General features: G+C 46.7%; 3 protein-coding genes across 3 annotated transcripts in view; 2 read left to right on the forward strand and 1 right to left on the reverse strand.

The window, feature by feature from the left end:
* The window catches only part of XPNPEP3 (X-prolyl aminopeptidase 3), an 83,991-nt gene extending 64,931 nt beyond the window's left edge, over nt 1-19,060 (reverse strand). Inside the window, exon 1 of the mRNA XM_062202793.1 lies at nt 18,837-19,060. Coding sequence (XP_062058777.1) covers nt 18,837-18,900 — 64 coding nt within the window. The 5' untranslated portion in view covers nt 18,901-19,060. The remainder of the gene's footprint in view (nt 1-18,836) is intronic.
* Nucleotides 10,214-11,143, forward strand: DNAJB7 (DnaJ heat shock protein family (Hsp40) member B7). Its single transcript, XM_062201944.1, has one exon. The coding sequence runs from the start codon at nt 10,214-10,216 to the stop codon at nt 11,141-11,143; it is 930 nt and encodes a 309-aa protein (XP_062057928.1).
* A 240-nt stretch (nt 19,061-19,300) lies between the features above and the next one.
* ST13 (ST13 Hsp70 interacting protein) overlaps nt 19,301-23,036 on the forward strand; it is a 34,706-nt gene continuing 30,970 nt past the window's right edge. Inside the window, exon 1 of the mRNA XM_062202795.1 lies at nt 19,301-19,571. Coding sequence (XP_062058779.1) covers nt 19,462-19,571 — 110 coding nt within the window. The 5' untranslated portion in view covers nt 19,301-19,461. The remainder of the gene's footprint in view (nt 19,572-23,036) is intronic.

Here is a 23,036-nt window from a genome sequence, read left to right on the forward strand (position 1 = left end):
TTATTTATTTGAGAAGCAGAAAGACAAGAAAGACGTAGGGAGCTCCCATCTACTAGTTTACTCCCCAAATGCCCACAGTGGTCTCAGCTAGCAGTGAAACCAGGAGCTGGGAACTCAATCCAGGTCCCTAGATGGGTGCAGGAATCCAAAATCTTGAGTCACAACTGCTATCTCCTAGGGTCTGCGCTGTGGGAAGCTGGAATCAGGAACTGGAGCCAGAAACTGAACCTAGGTGAGGTGGTACGCAATATGGGTGTCTTAAGCATTAGGTTAAATGCCTGCCCTAGAGCTGATAATTGTTGAAGCTGATGATGGGTAATTGGGACTTCATTATACTACTCCATTTGCTCATGTGTATGTTTGAAATTTTCTGTAATAAAAGGTTAAAAAAAAAAAAAGACAATGTAACTACAGTGAAAAATGAAGGCAGTGAGTATATACTCTGATAGGAAACCTACGAGTTAAAAGCAGCATGTGATAGCACAAAAAGTGTTATTTTTAGCTTAGTTCTACTATCTATGTGATCTTGGCATTTTTATCATTCTTTTGTACCCATTTATATATATATAAAAAAAAAGTAGTTGTATTAGGAAGTGCCTTTCAAGCTTCTTTGCCAAAGATCCACAGTAAGAAATATATTTTAAATAATAAACTAACATGGGACCAGTGTTGAGGTGCAGTGGGTTAAGCCACTGCCAGTGATGCTGGCATCTCTATCAGAGCGCTGGTTTGAGTCCTGACTGCTCCATTTCTGATCCAGCTCCCTGCCAATGGCCTGAGAAAGAGGGGGAGAGGGCCCAAGTGCTTGGGCCCCTGCTACTCACAGGGGAGATCTGGATGCAGTTCCAGACTCCTGCCGTCAGCCTCACCCAGCCCTGGCTGTTGTGGCCATTTAGGGAGTGAACCAGCAGATGGAAGAGCTCTTTCTGTCCCTTTCCTTCTCTATCATTTTACCTTAAAAATAACTCTTTAAAAAACACACACACACTCACAATATGTAAAAATGCCACTAAGTACTACTCTTCACTTCTTTTCTGTCCTATCCCATTTTTAAAAAATATTTATTTATTGGGGCAGTCGCTGTGACTTTCAAATAAATAAATAAATAAATCGTTAAAAAAGATTCACTTACTTATTTGAAAGTCGGAATTACACACAGAGAGAAGAAGCAGAGAGAGAGAGAGGTCTTCCATCTGCTGGTTCACTCCCCAATTGGCCCCAACGGCCGGAGCTGTGACAATCTGAAGCCAGGAGCCAGAAGCCTCCTCTAGATCTCCCATTTGGGTGCAGCGGCCCAAGGACTTGGACCATCTTCCACTGCTTTCCCAGGCCATAGCAGAGAGCTGGATCGGAAGTGGAGCAGCCGGAACTCAAACTGGCACCCATGTGGGATGCTGGCATTGCAAGCGGCGGCTTTACCCGCTACACCACAGTGCCAGCCCTATTCCATTTTTTTTTTTTTTTTTTTGACAGGCAGAGTGGACAGTGAGAGAGAGAGACAGAGAGAAAGGTCTTCCTTTTGCCATTGGTTCACCCTCCAATGGCCACTGCGGCCAGCGCACCGCGCTGATCTGAAGCCAGGAGCCAGGTGCTTCTTCCTGGTCTCCCATGTGGGTGCAGGGCCCAAGGACTTGGGCCATCCTCCACTGCACTCCCGGGCCACAGCAGAGAGCTGGACAGGAAGAGGGGCAACCGGGACAGAATCCAGTGTCCCGACCGAGACTAGAACCCGGTGTGCCGGCGCCACAGGTGGAGGATTAGCCTATTGAGCCGCGGCGCTGGCCTAGCCCTATTCCATTTTAAAAAGCTTTTTTTCAATGTCCCCAAATAATTTCATTACTGTAATGGCTTGAAAGGTGGCCTCAAGAAGGTATGCCCATGTGCTAATCTCCAGAATCTGTGACTGTCACTTTTATTGGAAGAACAGTGACTAAGGCTCTTCAAATGAGACGATCCTCTGGATTATGTGAGTAGGCTCTAAATCTAGTAAATGTCCCTATACAAGAGAGATCTGAGACAGAAGGGGAAGCCACAACATGACCACAGAGGCAGGGGCAACAGTGACGCAGGTAAACCAACAAGCACCCCCAGCCACCGGAAGCCGCAAACGGGAAAGCACAGATCGTCCTCCACAGCTGTTGCAGGTGTGCTGCTCTGCTGATACGTTGACTTTGGACTTCTGGCCTCCAGAACTGCCACAAAACGACTTCTATTGCTTTAAGCTGCCAAACTGGTGATCATTCGTTCTGGCAGCTTCCAGAGAACCAACTCAGTTGTGAGGAGTTAGGCTAATAGCAACAAAATGACCTACTAAGATTACGCCTTGCAGTTTCAGACACACTGAATAAGTCTGTGTCCCTATACTGAGATCAACTCCAGTTGGGGGATGCGGAGCAAAGGAAAGGATCCTCAATAATTTCAACTAATTAACGAAGTTAAGCAGCAGAGATAGATTCAGAGTGCTCCCACCCACCAGATCACTCCCAAAATGCCCACAAGAGGAGGGACTGGGTCAGGGCCAAAGGTGGGAGCCAGAAACTCAATCCAGGTCTCCCACATAGGTGGCAGGAACCCAACTACTTGAGCCATTGCCACTGCCTTCCAGGGTCTGCCTTGGCAGAAAGCTGGAAACATGAGCCAGAGCCCTGAGTCCAGCCCAGCAATCTGATGTGGGATGCAGACATCCTACTCAGTGTTTTAACTGCTGGGTCACACATCTCCCCCTTACACAAGCCTTCAGAGTATAAACAAACCTGAGACCAACCCCGAGCCCCCTCAAAGATGAGACTTTCCTATATTCTTACTTGCAAGCACCTACAGAAACAACCTTCCCCAAAGAATACACATTTGTTGCTTGACCCTTAACAAGTATGTTTCCTCAAGGAAGAGAGGGCACGGGGAAGATAGTGAGTGCATATGAAACGGAATGGTGTGAAGCAAAGGAATAATATTAAAAGTTCAGCAGAGTGGCCTCAGGCCTATTCAGCAGTAAACAATCTCATCCCATGGAAGTTTTCATACAGGATAGAGCTACATTTTCCTTACTAAAACAAACAGTAGAAGCGCAGTCTATTTAGTCCTTTCACACCACTGTTGGTCAGCATCATAATGATCATGGGAGCGAACAGCTGTTCAGTTTTTCATCCTGTTCCAGAAAGTAAACACTGCATGTATGTATTAACTTATGGAATCTTTGTAGCTGCATTATTTTAAATCAATTTTTGGATTAGTGACATATTTACATGGATCAAAACTCAAGATATAGGATGGATTCGCAGGAAAAAGCCTTCTTTCCATACCTGTCTGCAAGCTACCCTGTTACCCTTTCTTGAGGCAATGAAGATTATCATTTTTCTGTTACACTTATTTTATCCACGTAAAACTAATCTATTTATTGATAGCTCCCTTTTAAAACAAATAGTAGCATTCTATGTTTGAGATGGGTATTATCACAGTACTCCACATTTAAAGATGAGAAAAAGACACTCAGAAAGGCTAAGTAATTTAAGACTTAAGATGAAACATAAAATAGAACAAAGATTCAAGCAGCAGTCTATTTCCAGAGCCTATAACCACTAGACTTCACTGTCTACACTCTCACTTCAGCAGTAAAATAACAGAATATAAAAAAAAAAAAGTTGGGGGCCAGCGCCGCAGCTCACTAGGCTAATCCTCTGCCTTGCGGCGCCGGCACACCAGGTTCTAGTCCCGGTCGGGGCACGGATCCTGTCCCGGTTGCCCCTCTTCCAGGTCAGCTCTCTGCTGTGGCCAGGGAGTGCAGTGGAGGATGGCCCAAGTGCTTGGGCCCTGCACCCACATGGGAGACCAGGAGAAGCACCTGGCTCCTGCCATCGGATCAACGCGGTGCGCCAGCCGCAGCGTACCTACCGCGGCGGCCATTGGAGGGTGAACCAACGGCAAAAGGAAGACCTTTCTCTCTGTCTCTCTCTCACTGTCCACTCTGCCTGTCAAAAAAAAAAAAAAAGTCGGGGCCGGCGTTGTGGCATAGTGGGTAAAGCCGCTTCCTGCAGTGCCGGCATCCTATATGGGGGCCGGTTTGTGTCCTGGATGCTCCACTCCAATCCAGCTCTCTGCTATGGCCTGGGAAAGCAGTGGAGGATGGCCCAAGTCCTTGGGCCCCTGCACCCACATGGGAGCCCTGGAGGAAGCTCCTGGCTCCTGGCTTCAGACCTGTGCAGCTAAGGCCATTGGGGTCAATTGGGGAGTGTACCAGAAGATGGAAGACCTCTCTCTCTCTGCCTCTCCTCTCTGTGTGTAATTCTGACTTTCAAATAAATAAATACTTTTAATAAAGTTAACCAATTCGCTTTTTTTAATGCTCAGATGAAAGAACACTAGCATGTTCAATGTTTGTGATCTGGACACTCACAAGCAGAGGAAGGTTAACCCTAACAAATTAAAAACAGTAACACTCTCTCATATGATATAAATTGAGTTTATTCTCAGTAAACTAAAAAATCAAGTCTCAATAGCTTTTAACTTACATTCAAGAGAACAGGATCTTCGCCCACGGTCATATAATTACTAGCAAAGCTGGTGTATGGAGTCCCACTTCTCAAATGGCCAATTCATTCTCAACACCATTTCCTTAGTTTAGGCTTCCTCAATTCGCTGAATTGCTACACTATTCTCCTAACTGCTCTGCTTGTCTTGGATCTTGTCTTTCTTTTTTAATTCATTCTCTCTGTGGTAAGCTATTTCCAAAGAGACCACTTGTATTGTAGTCTTTTGCTTCAAATTCTTCAGAAGTTTCTTCAAGATCTGTCCTAACTTTCAAATTATCCACAGTAATGCTATAAGCTTCAAACTCTTGAGGTTAACCATTCACGATCTTGACCCTGCTCTCTAGTCTGGCATAAATCTTAAACAACAATGCAGCCACACTCAATCCCTTGAAGAACCCCAGTCATTCTGTATCGTAACAGCATCTGTCTTCAAAAACAGTTTTTTCTTGCTCTAAAATGGGCTTTGCTATTCTGTGATCACATCTCTAAAATCTCAGCTCAATCATCACTCCCACACCTACTGCTCCTAACGTGGATGCTACTCAATGTGCCTATGCTTGTTTCTGTTTTAATCCTTACTGTACCACACATAATGGCTAATTAGTTTGACAGTCTATTAGAAAACTTCAGAGAGCAGGGATGATTTGTTATTTGTCTTTATTCTATATTTTGAAGGTAAAAAGTCAACAAGTCTGGCTTATGACTGGATGCAGGGAATAAAGAAAACATAGGAATGAAGTACAATTTTTGGCTCAAACAAGTGGGTCCAAGGGTTGTGCTGTTAAATAAAAGAGGAAAGTTTCAGATACTTATTACAATGAAGAGGCCAAATGGTCAGTCTTAAGTTCAAGGGGGGAAAGTGACAGGCTTTATTAGTGTCACAGGCACAGAGACGGTAAAATCAAAGCCATGGGACTGGTTGCGACTTGAATCTCCCTAGGGAGACTAAGCCTGACAAACACAGGAAAAAGAATGTGATATTTAGAAAAATAGTTATTTAAGAAGGACAGGCTCAAACTATGGAAAGTGCCTCAAAACAATAACATGAACATCACTGGAGACCCAAATGACAATTTTAGCAGAACACAGAAGCCAGAAGCCAGAAGCCAGACTGGGGTGTGCCACAGAGAGAATGGGATGTCAAAGTTCAGACACCAAGACAACAATTTTAAGTTTCGCTGAGAAGGGAGCAGAGATGGGGCTGGGCGCTGTGGCATAGAGGGTTAATGCCCTGGCCTGAAGCGCCGGCATCCCATATGGGCGTCGGTTCAAGACCCGGCTGCTCCACTTCCAATCCAGCTCTCTGCTATGGCCTGGAAAAGCAGCAGCAGATGGCCCAAGTCCTTGGGTTCCTGCACTTGCATGGGAGACCCGGAAGAAGCTCCTGGCTCCAGGCTTTGGATTGGCACAGCTCCGGCCATTGAAGCCTATTGGGAAATGAACCAGTGGATGGAAAACCTCTCTCTCTCTCTCTCTCTCTGTGTAACTCTTACTTTCAAATAAATTAGTAAATCTCAAAAAAAAAAAAAAAGTAGCAGAGAAAGAGGCAAGGATCAAAGGAAGGGGGTAACTGCAGAAGCAGATCCTTGTGTCACACTTTTACAAATGTATTCTACTGAGCAGAATTTTTCATTCTTGGATTTTTCTCGGTTTCATAGGTTCTCAGTATTTGTTTGTGAAATGTCTGAACTCTCCTAAGTCCTGGTCCAGGGCCAGCACTGTGGAGTAGAACACTAAGTCACCATCTGCCATGTTGGTATCCCACATGGAAGTGCTTGGTTGGAGTTCTGGCTGCTCTGCTGCCTTTTTTTTTAAAAAAAAAAAAAAAAAAAAAGATTTATTTAGTTATTTGAAAGGCAGAGTCACAGAGAGAGGGAACCAGAGAGAGAACGAGATCTTCCATCCACTGGTTCACTCCCCAAAGGGTTGCGACTGCTGGAGCTGGGCCGATCTGAAGCCAGGAGCTTCTTCTAGTTCTCCCATGTGGGTACAGGGGCCCAAGCACTTGGGCCATCCTTTGGTGTTTTCCCAGGCCATTAGCAGGGAGCTGGATTGGAAGTGGAGCAGCTGGGACTCCAACCAGGGCCCGTGTAGTATGCCAGCACTGCAGCTGCGGCTTTGCCCACTATGCCATGGCATCAGCCCTGCCCTGCTTCTTAGCCATCTTCCCGCTAACATGCCTGGGAAGGCAGCGGATGATGATTCAAGTACTTGGATCCCTGTGACCCACATGGCACACCTGTATGGAGTTCCTCCTGGCTCCTGATTTCAACATGGTCCAGCCTGGATGTTGTGGCCATTTGGGAAGTGAACCAGCAAATAGAACCATTCTTCTCTGTCATTCTGCCTTTCAAATAAATCAATCTTTTAAAAAATAATAATATAAAATAAAGTTTTGGTCCAAGATGTTTATGGTAAAAAGGAAAGGGCAGAATTCGGATTCAAACGCAATCTTCACTAACAAGTCATGTAGCCTTAGGCAAATTATGTCTCAGAACCTCCATTTCTTATGGACACAAACTATTTTACAGGACTGCTGTCAATTCCAGGAGACACTGCATGTAAATTCCTTGGTAGTGTGTGACTCAGGGTGAACTCAAACAACGTTCAATATTAGCATGACTATCTTCAATGGCAGGCAAATACAATCACATGTATGCCACAAACAAATATATGGAAGCACATATACTGGAGAGAATTTATTCAGTCTTAAGCATTTTACAACACCTTTAGACACTTGGCATATTCAAACAGAAACATTCGGATCTGGCAAATGATCTTGAAACCCTACCTAGGAATATACACTATAGTTTATTTCAGTAAAGTACTATTTAATTGAGAAATGTATAAATACAATGGTAAATAAAACAAATATAAGACAGAGGAGGATGGGGCCAACGTTGTGGGGCAGGCAATACTGGCTGGTATCCCATATGAGCGCAGGTTTGAATCCTAGCTGCTCCACTTCTGATCCAGCTCCCTGCTAGAGTGCCTGGAAAGTAACATAAGATGGCCCAAGTATTTTGGTCCCTGTCACCCATGTGGGAGATCTGGATGGAGTTCTAGGCTCCTGGTTTCAGCCTAGCCCAGCCCTGGCTGTAGTGGCCATTTTGGGAATGAACCACTGGGTAGAAGATCTCTCTCTCTCTCTCACTTTCTCTCTTGTTTCAAATAATAAATATTTAAAGAAAAAAAAAAAAGGAAAAACAGAGACAACTCATTTTAGAGAATTTTTTGGAATAATAAAATGAGCCAGGAGTGAATCTTTTTAAATTCAGGACTAGCTTATTGATTATTTAAATCATCACAAAAGAAAATCAGCTTTGATCTAATTTGCTTCTAAGCAGGCTAATTCTATTTTCTCACATGCAACTCATTATTCACATACTAGCCACTCATTCACTTAAAATTTAAATCAGACCAGTAAACTCTTATATCCCCTTTGATGGCTTACCACTGTACTTAAATACTAGTTTTATTTGCAGTAGCACTGATCTGTTGAAACGTCTATCAACGTGGCTAGTAGCTACCATATTAGATCACTATGTGGCTGACTGCCATTTGGTTCTCACCTCCAATGTCATCCCAAAAGCCTTTAAAAAAAAAAAAAGATTTATTTATTTATTTATTCGAAAAGGCAGAGTTACAGAGAGGCAGAGGCAGAGAGAGAGAGAGAGAGAGAGAGAGGTTCCATGTACTGGTTCACTCCCCAAATGGTCACAACAGCTGGGGCTGGGCCTAGAGGAGCCAGGAGCTTCTTCCAGGTCTCCCATGTGGGCCCAGGGGCCCACACACTTGGGCCGTCTTCTACTGCTTTCCATGGCCATAGCAGAGAGCTGGATCGGAAGTGGAGCAGCTGGGACTGGAACCAGCACCCATATGGGATGCCTGCACTGTAGGTGGCGGCTTTACCCACTACACCACAGTGTTGACCTCCCAGAAGCCTTCTAAAACCAATCTAAAGTGGCTCTGCTCTCTTCATATTGCTCGATTTTTTTCTTGCAGCACCTATCACATTTTATCTTCTTAAATTTGTTTAAAGATAATTTTTATTTATTTGAAAGGCAGACAGACAGTACTCCCCAAATGCTCACAACAGCTGGAGCTGAACCAGATCAAAGCCAGGAGCCCAGAACTCAATCTAAGTCCCCTATGTTGGAGGCAGGGATCCAGCCACTTGGGCCATCACCTGCTGTCTTCCAGGGTACTCATTAACAGGAAGCTGGAATGCAGAGTTGATCCAAGCCTTGAACCTACACAGTATGATACAGGATGCAGGCATCCAAAGCAGCAACTTAATCAAATATTTGTTCCAAGTTATCTGAAAATATTTTATCTATTATTTGTATTTTATTAAAATGTAAGCACCATGAAAACTGGAACCTTTTATTGAATACTGTTATCATTAGTGACTCAAATTGTGCCTGGCACAAAGTAGGTATTTGATAGCTACTACCAAGTACATAAACACACACTTCTCAAAATCTTTACATAAACTTTAGGTGGGGGAGTGGGTGTTTGGCTTAGAGATTCTGGGAGACAGTGGTAACTCATCACTATTTTTCTGCCACCCACAAGGGAGATGTGGATTATATTCCTGGCCCTTGGCTTTGGTCCAGGCCCATCCTCAGCTCTTGCAGACATTTAGGGAGTGAATTCATGGATGGGAGCTCTATCTTTCAAAAAAAAAATAAATAAAATTTAAAAAACTGTAGGGGGGCAAAGTTATCTTCTCTAACGACTACCCACTGGCACACAGAAAGCTTGCACAATAGACTACTTCCTCTCAGAAGCATGTATTCCCTGCACCCCTTGTCCAGCCAGTTGTCTGTCCCATGACTCTTTAGCTTTCAGGGCTTTCCCTATCGCAGTCCTTAGTATACTGTGACTGAGTTGTCTCCTACTGAACTTTTTTTTTTTGACAGGCAGAGTTAGACAGTGAGAGAGAGAGAGAGAGAAAGGTCTTCCTTCTGTTGGTTCACCCCCCAAATGGCTGCCACGGCCGGTGCTGCACCGATCCGAAGGCAGGAGCCAGGTGCTTCCTCCTGGTCTCCCATGCGGGTGCAGGGCCCAAGCACTTGGGCCATTCTCCACTGCCCTCCCAGGCCACAGCAGAGAGCTGGACTGGAAGAGGAGCAACCGGGACAGAATCCAGCGCCCTGACTGGGACTAGAACCCAGGGTGCCGGCGCCACAGGCGGAGGATTAGCCAAGTGAGCCATGGCGCCAGCCTGAACTGTCTCTTAACTGTAATAAACATGTCCACTAACTGAATTTTTTTCACATAGTTCATTAACACATGGAAGAGCTGGAAAGTAACTAAAGCTCACGGTCATATGACATAAGGTGATGCAGTGGCATTAGCAATACTTCTCACTGGTACGAGACACTGTCAGGCTCCCAGGGAAACATAGGGGAAATGATCCAGAGGATTCAGGATGGGTTGGTGTCGTTCAGAACAAGCTCCATTTGGAAGGTCCAGTCCCTCCCCCACCCTGGAATGACACCACAATGCAGCCACCTCTGACATAAGCTTGTAACTCTGCTTGCCACATAATCAGCACTCAAACATCTCCTAGCAGGGCCCAAGGTACGAATACTGTCCTCAGTCTAAAATGTGCCTGTCTGCAGTCACTGCTTCTACCACCACCACCAGCACACTTGTTTCCAAGTATCTGTGGAAGCGTGATGGATTACTATGAAGTTCTAGGAGTGCAGAGATATGCTTCACCTGAGGACATTAAAAAAGCTTACCATAAAGTGGCACTTAAATGGCACCCCGATAAAAATCCAGAAAATAAAGAAGAAGCAGAGAGAAAATTCAAAGAAGTAGCTGAGGCATACGAGGTATTATCAAACGATGAAAAGCGGGACATTTATGATAAATATGGCAAAGAAGGATTAAACAGTGAAGACAGAAGTCATTTTGATGATGAGTGTGAGCACAGTTTCACATTTTGTAAGCCAGATGACGTCTTCAAAGAAATATTTGGTAAAAGGGACCCATTTTCATTTCACTTTTTTGAAGATTCATTTGAGGAACTTTTAAAGATTCCAAGAAGCTCCTATGGAAGCAGAAGCACAGGCGCAGAATCCTTTTTCTCCACCCCCAGTGAATGTCCAGTTTGGGAGAGATTTTCTTCATGTGATAGAGGATATCCATCACACGGTTCACTGGGGCAGGAGGGCCCTACTTCATTCTCTTCACTGGCATTTGATGATAATGGGATGGACAACCACATCTATGTCACAACTTCAGGCCAAATTGTTCATGACAGAAACATGGGTATCAACACAAAACTAATTGAGAGTGATCAAGAAAGAGAAGTTGAAGATTATGGGGAGTTGAAATTCTTCCTTGCAAATGGTGTGGTAGATATAGAGGGCTTCGCAGGAGAACACAGCTGGAGAAGACCATCATTCAACCATTACTCACCCAACTGCTACTGTCCCACACATGTGTGTCAATGTACTTTTGTGGACAATTACAAGCAAGGTATACCTTGGGTCACCAGCTACTGGGACCCCTCTATCTTCTCACCGGGGTTCAAAGAAGGTGGTAAGAGAAAAAAAAAGAAGCACAAAGAGGTGAAGAAGTCAACCAAAAGGAATCACTAAATTGACTCTTTAGACACATTATGTTCATATAACATTTGAACATGACTTTTGGTGTGCTTTGGTTCATCACAGGGGTCGTGGATAACATTTAATACTATACTAAGATTATGTTTTTAACATTTTTAGCAATATTTTGGGCAAGTGGTCAGTAGTGGTTTGGATGAGGCAAGCCAAAGAAAGCTGAGTTTGTGGGGACAGTTGGTGATGTCAAGAATCTGGAAAACTGCAGATATTTTTACATTTTGGTTTTGAGCTGTCTATAGAACTTTTCCTTAGTAGAATTTCTGATCTAATTCATTCCTTTCAACTAATCAAAACTACCATATAAGCTTCTTAAATATGTATGGTATTTAGAAAATAAAAATGCATTAAAACATATAGGTTCAGACCATATAATTATTTATGAAATGACTTTTTTCCAATTGAGGCAATCTGACACATACACTACAAATTAAAAATTAGAATATAAATTATTTTCTTCTAGATATATTTGTACACATTCACATCAGCACTGGTTACTATAGCCAAGAGGAGGAAACAATCCAAATGTCCATCAACAGATGAATGGATAACAAAATATGATACACACACATAAACACACACACACACGGGTACTTTAAAAAGTTCATGGAAAAATGGAATTAAAAGATAAGCTTACTTTGCTGCAAAAGCATTTTGAATTTAATGGATAGATTTTTTATACAATATATTTTCCATGAATTTTTTGAAGATTACTTATATATACAATGCAATTATCTTCAGCCTGCAAAAGAAAATCCTGTCATATGCTACAACAAGGATGAATCTTGAGGATATATACCAGGTGAAATAACAGAGTTATTCAGAGACAAAAAATATATGATTTACCTAAATATCTAAAGTAGTCAAATTCAAAGAAACAAAGTAGAATGGCAGTTTCTGGGAGCCTGGGGTGGGAGGGAAAGAGGAAAAGCTTGATGGGAATGGAGTTTCAGATATACAAGATAAAAAAATTCTGAGCATCTGTTTCACAGATTTGGCTGTATTTAACACCACTGCAAATTTAAAAATGGTTAAGATGGTATATTTTATGTAATGTGTAATTCACAACAATTTTAGAAAGAGCAAGTCTCATCCAGGATTCCTCAGAGCTTTCTGGCTACAACATGTGTGGCAGAACATCAGTGAATCTTTTCAGATAGGAAGTTTTCTCCTTTTCTTGTAATTTGTACACAGGATCCACAGACACATTACTCTAAAAATACCATTTATAGTCATTTTAGGGTCATGTTTTCATAAAAATAGATGAGTTACAAACACATCAGATTCCAAGCAACTGGTCTGAACTAAATATTTGCATGTATTTGTTCCTTTAAAACAATTTACCATGATTTCAATACAATTACTTCTTAGCTTCCTGTAACGATTTAATTTTCTGTATTTTTAACTTCAATCTCTTATTTTTATTCACTGTCACTCATTCAACCATATTTCCTGAACACCTACTATATCTGTCAGGCAATGTTCTAGGAACCTGAGGTACAGCAGAGGATGAGAGTATCCGATGTCACAGTTTACAAACTTGAAACAGACATGAACAAATACTGAATAAAATACTAAGGGAACAAAAAGTAAAAGGGGATAGCAGTTGTGGGGTGTAGACTGTAATTTTAGCTAAAAGCCAGGGAAAGTGATGGTTTTAACAAGTGATAGCCACGTGGATAAATCCAAGCAGAGGGAATAGCGGGCTGCAGAAGGTATTTTTGAGGAAAACTGAGAATTTCTCCTTATTTTGGGAGACAGTGACAGAGAAAGAGAAAGACAGAGACAGAGAAAGAGATCCCTAGCTTCCTACATGCTCCAGTTCATTCCTCAAATGTCCCAAAATATGGAACTCAATCCAGGTCTCCCATGTGGGTGTCAGACCCCAAACCAACTGAGCCATCACCTGCTGCCTCCCAGGGTATTATTAGCAGTATGCCGGAATGAGGAGCAGAGCCCAGACTCTACCCCAAGCACTCCCATACGAGATGCTGGCATCTTACTGCTACCCCAACCAGAGTAAGCAGAGGACATCAAAAAGGTTCAAATGAAGAAGTGAGACTCAGCCCACGGCACGCATGGTGGCAATCACGCAGGGGATAAGAAGTCACAGGACGGTTTTAAGAACGGGGTGACATAATCCATGTACACTTAAACAGGGTCCTTGTGGCTGCTGCTGTCGAAAACAGACTCAAAGTAAGAGGAAGAAGCAGGGAGGCAGAAGAGGTGGAGATTACAGTACCCTGGGTGGTGGTAGCACACGCCATGCAGAGTCATCAAACCAGAGAGATTCTAAAGGTACAAACAGGATCACTGCTAGACCGGATGCTGGCTTTGACAGGAGTCAGGGATGACAAGGCTTGTGGCACAACCTGGCAATCAGATGAAGAAGCTGACAAGGGTGAGTATAGCAGGCATTGAGCTTTGGTAAGGCTGCATTTGAGATATTTCAATTTATTAGGCATTTATGAAGAATTCCTTGCATTGACTTGGATCCTGAATATGTCCAGTTATTGAATTTTTTATTTTTTGGCAAAAACATTTAATGATCCTATTTTTTACTTTTATCTCTTAGAAGTATCATTACTGTATGATGTAATCAAATATCTAGCAGCACTAGAACCCAATTACTTTTAGCCAAATACCAACACAAAACTGGGAGCCAGAGATCTGGTGTTTAAATGACTGCCATAGTAAAGCGTGTGCTTTGTTTTGTGCTGATTGATTTTAGTGGACTGGCAGACGGGAAGGAAAGGTCATTTACTCTCTACGAGGCACCGGCAACAATTAGCACCTAACCTTTATTACCGGGAGGTGAACTCACAGGGCAGGCACTTTGTGCAGAGGTTAAGACATCTGCATCCCTGCTGGAGCAGTCTGCATCCCACCGGCGCGCCTGGGTTTCAAGAACCACTCCACTTCTGGTCGCAGCTTCTCGCTAACACGCACCCTGGAAAGCAGCAGGTGACGGCCCACGTGTGTCCCTACCACTCATGTAGGAGACCTGGACTGAGTTCTGGCTTCAGCCTGGCCCAGTCCTTGCTGCTGCAGGAATTTTTTTTCAAGATTTTATTCATTTATTGGAGAGCTAGAGTTACAGAGAGAGGGAGACAGAGAGAAAGCTCTTCTATGGCTGCTTCACTCCCCAAATGGCCACAATGGCTGGAGCTGGGCTGATCTGAAGCCAGGAGCCTCTTCCAGGTCTTCCATGCAGGTGCAGGGGCCCGAGCACTTGGCCATCTTCTACTGCTTTTCCAGGCCACAGCAGACAGCCGGATCAGAAGGATGCTGGCGCCTCAGGCAGAGGGTTAGCCCACTATACCACAGTCCTGGCCCCCATGCTATAGGAATTTGAAGAGGGAACTAGTGGAGGAAAGATCTCTTCTATGGGGCTGGCGTTGTAGCGTAACGGGTAAAGCCACCACCTGCAACACCCACACCCTTTATGGGTACCGGTTCCAGACCTAACTGCTCCACTTCCAATCCACTTCCTGCTAAAAGCCTGGGAAAAGCAGCAGAAGATGGCCCAAGTGCTTGGGCCCCTGCACCCATGTGGGAGACCCGGAAGAAGCTCCTGGCTCCTGGCTTCAGCCTGCCCCAGCCCTGGGTTGTTGCAGCTATCTGGGGAATGGACCAGTGGATAGAAGAGCTCTCTCTCTCCCTCATTCTGTGTCAAATACATAATCTTAAAAACAAAAACTAAACAACAAAACCCCTCTGTCTCTGTTGCTCTCTCCTCCATTTCTCTGCCTTTCAAATAACTACAGACATCAAACCAAAAGCAAAATAAAAATCATAAAAGTTTAGGGTATTTTAAATGCTACTTAGATAAAATGCGCCTTAGCAGTGTTTATCTGTTATCATGTATGTGGTATTAGAGTTGAAAACACTGCATTTTCCCACAAAAGCATAACCAATGCTTCAGAAAATTTAAGACTGCAAAGGGTGGCTGGTGCAGTGGGTTAAGCCGCCACCTGTGATGCTGGCATCTCATACAAACACTGGTTCAAGACCCAGCTACCCTGCTTCTGATTCCTGCTAATAGTAAGTCTTTTTTTAATACATGTATTTATTTATTTGAAAGGCAGAATTAGAGAGGGAGAGAGATTCCCCCTTGTACCGGTTCACTCCCCCAGATGGTTATTTAGGGCCAGGGCTGGGGCGGGCGAAAGCCAGGAGCCAAGAGCTTCTTCAAAGTCTCCCACATGGGTTGTAGGGGCCAAACACTTGGGCCATCTTCCACTGCCTTTCCCAGGCACATTAGCAGGGAGCTAGATCGGAAGTGGAGAAGTTGGGACACAAATCGGTGCCCATATTGTACTATAACACTGACCCCCTCAAGCTAAAAAAAAAAGAAAATTTAATACTACAACAATATGCTCTCCAGTCCATTTTTTCACTCATAATAGAGACCTAAAAATTTACACTTAATCATTACTTAATAGCTTAAAACTCTTCAATGGTTTCCCAGTGCCTAGAGAATATATTTTTTCTTTTAAATTTATGACAGATAGTTACATAGTGAGAGAGAGAGAAAGGTCTTCCTTCTGTTGGTTCACCCCCCAAATGGCTGCCACGGCCGGCGCGCTGCGCTGATCTGAAGCCAGGAGCCAGGTGCCTCCTCCTGGTCTCCCATGCGGGTGCAGGGGCCCAAGCACCTGAGCCATCCTCCACTGACTTCCCGGGCCACAGCAGAGAGCTGAACTGGAAGAGGAGCAACCAGGACTAGAACCCGGCACCCATATGGGACGCTGGAGCCGCAGGCAGAGCATTAACCAAGTGACCCACAGCGCCGGCCCAAGAATATATTTTTTTCTTAAAGTAATAAACAAGGCCCTCCGTGAACCAACCACAAGCTTACCAACTTCATTTTCTATCACTTCTTCCCATAAATCTCATGCTTTAATTAATTTTTCCAAAATGTGCTCCAGGGATACCAGCTCAAGACTCACCACAGAAAAGAGAATCCATGGTCAAATACATATTGCCAAATACATCTGCTCAGAGACTGAGAATTACACTGCTGTGGGCATTAAGAAACACAGCCCTGCCCACATGTGGGTCCTTTTGGTGTGACACATACAATGGCTGCAACCCACAGGATCAGCCATTTTGTTTCAGTTCTGTGCCTCTGTAGATGTTCCCTCCACCAGGATAGCTCCTTTCCTCTAGTCTGCTTGCTAGAAGTCTTTCAATCTTCAGATTAACTTTGTTATTCTGAAAGGTAGACAGACAGACATGGACTTGAGGCTTTCTAAATGACAAGCAAGGGATGGGCATCTGGCCTAGTGGTCAAGATGCCCACATCCCACAGTGATTCTTCTGCCTCCTATTCCACATACCTTTGACACAGACTCTGGAAGGCAGCAGCTGACGGCTCAGGCAGCTGGGTCCCTGCCACGCATGTGCGAGACCTGGACTGAGTTCCCAGCTACATGCTCTAACCATGGCCGAATTAGGCCCGTGCAGGCATTTGGGGAGTGAACTAGAGTATGCGGCTTGTGTATGCTAGGGTTCTCACTCTCTGCCTCTTGATTATATAATTTCTTAAAAGAAAAAAAAAAAACAAAAACAAACAAACAAACAAACAAAAAAGAGCAGGTGGCTTGGTGCTGTGGCACAGTAGGTTAAGCATCTGCCTGTGGCACCAGCATCCCATATAGCTGCTGGTTTGAGACCCAGCTCATCCACTTCTGATCCAGCTCCCTGCTGATGGCTTGGGAAAGCAGTGGAAGATGGCCCAGGTGCTTGGGCCCCTGCATTTGTGTGGGAGACAGGGAGAAGCTCCAGGCTCTTGGCTGCAGATTGGCCCAGCTCTAGCCATTGCAGCCATTTGGGGAGTGAACCAGTGGGTGGAAGAGTCTCTCTCTGCCTTTCAAATAAATAAATCTTAAAAAAAAAAAAAAAAGAAAGAAAAAGAAAAGCAACCAAGACCACCACAGATATTCCAAACCCTATTTATGAATACCTCAAGTGTGGAATTTTCAAATTCTAAAACTTAATAAAATCTCAGTATAACATAATATTTACAACTCGTGCCCGCCTTTCCTGAGTGCTTTCCGAAGTGCCACCGGTCAGACCACTGCGCTTGGCTGTGACGTCACCTGCTGTCCGTCTTCCTTCACTGGACTGGGAGTAATTCCAGGGAAGAGGGAATCCAGTCACAAGAACTCAAAAACTAGCTGAATGAAACTACATTCCTTCTACGTCAATGAACAAAAAGTTCCAAAGGGACTCTACCTCGCTAGGGTAAGACCTAGAACAGGTGTAAGAAAAAGGACTCCTGACTTGTTAATTGTGATCCTGTGTTTCAGCTCCTCACTGGTAAAACAAGCACCTCTGCCCTTACTGGACTTACGACAATTCAAGATCATTCACTGAGTTTAAAAAGCTGATATATATTTTATGACATAACAGGTTAAACTAGGGGCTGGCGTTATGGTCTAGCGGTAAAGCCACCTGTGACACTGACATCTCATGGGGGCACCGGCTCACCTTCCGGCTGCTCCACTTCCAATCCAGCTCCCTGTTAATGGTCTGGGAAAAGCAGCGGACGACAGCCCAAAAGCTTGGGCCCTTGCTATCTATATGGGAGACCTGGAAGAAGCTCCTGGCTCCTGGCTCCGGGCTGGTGCAGCCTGGCCTAGCCCTGGCTGTTGTGGCTATCTGGGGAGTAAACCAGCAGATGGAAGATGCCTCCGTCTCTCCCTCTCTTTCGAATAAATAAAAAAAAATCTTTTAATAAAAGAGGTTAAACTTGCTAATTCCACTGAAGCAAACTTAATACATATTTCAAATACTTGGGTGTGTAAACCAGTATCCAGCCCTAAGTCTCAATGAATCGGGGGTTGGACAAAGCCTCATGAACTCCCCAAGTCAGAAGCAGGCGGCTGCAGGTGTGGCCTCTGTGGGTAAGCGCTCAATCGCACGGAATTCCACGCGGGCAGCTTCCCGCAGCCGCACTACAGAACGCAAGAGCAAGTTCGGCGCGCTGCACACCGGCTTTTATTCCTAGGGAGTGAGGAGGAGGTGGGTCCGTCTTACTCCGTCTACGCACGCACCAAGGGACGCGGATTTGCTGTCAAATACCATATGCCTGTTACGGTCCCCTCCCAAACGGGAACCCGACCCCACGGCGGGCCCGCCTGGAAGGTGGAAGATCCAGCTCCCACTCTCCAAGGCTGACGTCCACCAGGTTAAACAGCACGCCTGACAGAGGGCAGTCCCCCTTACTCCTCTCGTCCCTACAGACAGGGCGGCCCGGGAGGAGCGCCTGTGGGGCGGGCCTGTTCAGAGAGGCTTGGGTCTTGTGCGTGCTGAAGTCAACGCCGACAACGAACGGGATGTTACGTTGACTTCACCGAAACTGGAGCTACCTGGCCCTAAGCAAGGGGCGACCACTGACCCGACGTGCGAGGGCCGCAGCATCTCGGGAGACAGCCCCCCTTCTCGGGGCTGGCACACGCTCGCAGTCACCGCAGCGACAACGCATGAGCCCACCCTCTCCCAGGCGCAGCCGGGAACGGAGACGTCGGTGTAGGAGCGGCGGGCCCCAGCAGAGGGGTCCGCGGACACCAGGGCCCCGCCTGCGGCCAACCTGAATCCCCCTCCAGCGCGCCCCAGCTTCTCAGGGCCGGCACCGCAGGGGACATCGTGGGAGGAGAGGTCTGACCTGAGAGGCCGCGGGCGCCGGCTATGGCGGGAGCCAGCTTGGGAGCTGAGAGCAGCCAAGGCATGACGGTCCAGCCCACGCGTCAGGAAAGGAGGCCCAGCGCTCCGGGAAGCCGCCTGCAGCAGGGCCGCGTCGCCAGGAAACCGAGCCAACCGACCCTCCCCTTCCGGCGGGCGCCGCTCTTGCGGGCGCGCGGTGATGACGTCACGCCCCTCCTGGGGCCTTCGCTCTAGCCGGAAGGTCCGTTCTTCGGTCCTGGGGTCAGGCTCCACTTAATGCCCACGTCCCCAGAAGGTCGGATTCCGAATGACTGGCCGGAGGGGCCGTCTCCCGCTCCTTTGAAGGCACCCACGAGGGGAGTCGGCCTCTCCCGGGAGCCGGTTCGGAGGTGTGTGCGACGAGAGGCAGGCAACAGCACGAACACCCACGCTTCTAGAAGGTTCTGAGCAGTGCGCAGCGGGGAGCCGCGAGCTCGCGAAGGACCCGGGGTCACGAGACCGTTGGGTGGGCGGAGCCGGCGGCCGGGGAGGTTCCAGTCTGTTCTGCCTCGCGGCAGCCGCCCCCCTCCCTACCGCGGTCACGTTGAGCCAGCGCCCGGGCCTGGAATCGGGGCCGCCCGCCGACCATGGATCCCCGCAAAGTGAACGAGCTCCGGGCCTTCGTGAAGCTGTGTAAGCAGGACCCGAGCGTCCTGCACACGGAGGAGATGCGCTTCCTGAGAGAGTGGGTGGAGAGGTGAGAGCCGGGCCTGGGGTCGGACCGTTGGCGGCGGGCGGGCGGGCGCGGGCGGCGACTTGCAGGGCCCGAGGGAGAAGCCGGGGGTCCCGGCCACCTCCCCCCGCACGCCGAGGGTCGCCAGGCGTGCAGGCCGCGGCCGCCAGTGGACGCCGGGGTCCTGGGCGTTGGGCGCGGGTTTCCGTTTCTGCGGCCGCCGCGTTGGGTGGTGGTCGTCGCCTCGCCGAGGTCCCGACTGCGTAGACGTGGTTGGCCGCGGAGTCTGCCCCGCTAGCAAACGTGCGAGCAGAGGGTTCCTCCCCCCGCCGAGGACCAGAATGTTCCCACGACCTGTTCTTGGCTACGTGCAGGGAATTCATTCCACAGGCGCCGTGCCAGGCGCTGGGTGCGCGCGAGAGCAGGCGGAGGTTCGCGCTGGTGTGGAGCGGTGGCGGCCTGCACGGCGCGGAGGCCTCCGGGCCCTCAAGAAGGCAGCAGTCCGCCCAGCCGTGTGTTTATTCCACGGGATTCCTGTTGTTGGAGGGGAAGGTGGACTTGCAGCCACCCAGATACGGGGAGAGTGTTTCCACACGTCTGCTCCCTAAGGAGGAAGCTTAAGTTAAAAAATCTCTGAATATTGTTTACGGTGGCTTCAGGTTTTTTTTCCTCTTGAGAGATTATTTATTTATTTTTTAGGTTTTTCTCCCTACCGAATTTCTACCTACTGTGAGGTTTTTACTCGTGTGGGAAGAAGTTCTGAGGACTCTTAAAATTTGTTATTGTGGTGACTTTGTAGTTAACAGCCTTGGACAAGACTCCTATTTCACAAGCTCTGCGCTTCTCAGAAACCTGGCCAGTGGAAGTAATATCAGCCAGGAGTTCAGCGAGACATTGTAGTCATGTTTTCCTTTTTTTAATTAGTCGATCCAAAAGTGTCAATACCTACGTGTTACAGGAAAGAGCCTATCCTTCATAAATTGTTCCTAAAATTTCAAATAAAATAGGTGTATACCACAGGAAGGAGTAATGGGGGGGGGCATTGTGTTGGTGGTTACCATGTTTTTCTCCGTTCCTACTAGAGAGGCATAGGGGACACTGAAGAAAAGCCATTAAAACGTGCTGCCTGCGAACAGTGTTGTAGCTGGGCTGGAGTGATTACAGCCATGCCCAGAATTCCAACATAAGGTCTGCAGAGTGACTTCTACGCTGCTCCTCCCCCAGAATGGCCGTGCATCTTATTTTGTTCCCATTAATTCCAGTTTTTCTTTCTGGTTCCGTTTATATTTTTATTATGGCATTCTAAATTGTTGGTTTAAGCATGGCGCAGAGCATCTTGGAAAAGGTGGCAGGCAGGCAGAAAGTTGTGTCTTCATCCACCAGTTCACTCCCCAGATGCCAGCAACAACCTGGGCTGGGCCGGGTGGAACCCAGGAGCCAGGACTTCAGTCTCAGTGTCCGACATACGGCAGGGAGCCATCACCTGTTGCTTCCAGGGTGTGCATTAGCAGAAGTTGCAATAGAAAGCAGAGCTGGGACTAGAACCCAGGCACTTTGATGCCGGATATGGGTGTCATGGGTGTCCCAAGCTGTGTCTTAACGGCTTTCACTAACTCCCGGTCCAGTGGTCTTATTTTAAATTTAAATTGACATATTAAGGTAGGAACTTTCTCCATATTTGATCCTAGATTTGAATTCAGGGGTGGGCACTTGGCCTACCTGTGAAGATGCTTGTTTCTCGGGGCTGGCACTGTGGCATAGTAGATAAAGCTGCTGCCTGCAGCACCAGCATCCCAAATGGGCGCCGGTTCGAGTCCTGGCTGCTCCACTACTGATCCAGCTCTCTGCTGTGGCCTGAGAAAGCAGTAGAAGATGGCCCTAGTCCTCGGGCTTGTGCACCCACATGGGAGACCTGGAAGAAGCTCCTGGCTCTGGATCCACGGAGCTCCAGCCAATTGGAGAGTGAACCAGTGGATGGAGACCTCTGTCTTTCTCTCTGCCTCTCCTTCTTTCTCTGTGTAACTCTGACTTTCAAATAACTAAATCTTAAACAAAAAAAATGCTACTTCCCATATTGGATTGCTTGGGATTCCAGTCTCATCTTCACTCCCTTATTCTACCTTCCTGCTGATGTAGACAGTCGCTGGGAGACAGGAGTTACTGCCTCCTGGCTTTGAACCCAGCAAGGGATCTTGAAGTTTGCATTAGGTGTTTTCTTTGCCTTCATAGGATTCAGAGCAGTCCAAGACTGTAGCTGATTGGGTGAGTGTGGAGACTTTGAGGTCCAGAAACAGTCCTACAACTATTCCTACTGTTAGGGTTCCTTGAGTTGAGGCCATTTTAGAGTTTTCTCTCTCATTCATACAAATTAGTTACAGGTACCCAGGCTTAGATGTTGAAGAACAGCTTATTTGCTAAAATAATTTATTTTGATGTGAGGATTTATTAGTTCAGAGGCTGTAGTAGGTTAAGCATCCACCTGTGGTGCTGGTATCCCATTTCAGCGCCAGTTCAAGTCCTGGCTCCTCCACTTCCAATCCAACTCCCTGCTGATGACCTAGAAAAGCAGTAGAAGATTGCCCAAGTGGTTGGGCCCCTCCCTGCACCTGTGTGGGAGACCTGGAAGAAGCTCCTGACTTCGGATTGGCACAGCTCCAGCTGTTGCAACCATTTGGGGAATAAACCAGCAGATGGAAGACCTCTGTGTCTCTCCCTTTGTAACTATGCCTCTCAAGTAAATAAATCTTTTTTTAAAATGCTGAACTAATAAATTCTTTTAATTTCAAAAGGTTATTTTATTTTTAAAAAAAGATTTATTTACTTGAGAGGCAGTGTTACAGAGAGATCTTCCATCCACCGTTCATTCCCCAAATGGCTGCAACAGCCGGAGCTGGGCCAGTCAGAAGCCAGGAGCTTCTTCCGGGTCTCCCATGTGGTTGCAACAGCACTAGCCCTCGGGCTAGCCCACTGCTTCCCCAGGCACATTAGTAGGGAGCCGGATGGGAAATGAAGCAACAGGGACTCAAAACAATCCCCACATGGGACACTGGTCTTGCAGGCAGTGGCTTTACCTGCTACGACACAGTGCTGTCTTCCGCCTTCAACAATCTTGAACCGTGGAGGAAAAACTTTGTAAACCAACAGTGGGTGGGGATCCAGGGACACTGTGTTCTTGTTTTTGTTTTTTAAATATTTGAGAGAGTTAGGCTGGTGCCACAGCTCACTAGGCTAATCCTCCGCCTTGCGGCGCCGGCACACCGGGTTCTAGTCCCGGTCGGGGCACCGATCCTGTCCCAATTGTCCCTCTTCCAGGCCAGCTCTCTGCTGTGGCCAGGAAGTGCAGTGGAGGATGGCCCAAGTCCTTGGGCCTGCACCCATGGGAGACCAGGATAAGCACCTGGCTCCTGCCATCGGATCAGCACGATGCGCAGGTTGCAGCGCCAGCTGCGGCGGCCATTGGAGGGTGAACCAACCGCAAAAGGAAGACCT

This window comes from Lepus europaeus, chromosome 10, assembly GCF_033115175.1.
Source record: "Lepus europaeus isolate LE1 chromosome 10, mLepTim1.pri, whole genome shotgun sequence".
Lineage (NCBI taxonomy): Eukaryota > Metazoa > Chordata > Mammalia > Lagomorpha > Leporidae > Lepus > Lepus europaeus.

Excerpts from the sequence above, each read along its gene's own strand:
- DNAJB7 (XM_062201944.1), top strand. The coding sequence starts at position 10,214 with ATGGATTACTATGAAGTTCTAGGAGTGCAGAGATATGCTTCACCTGAG.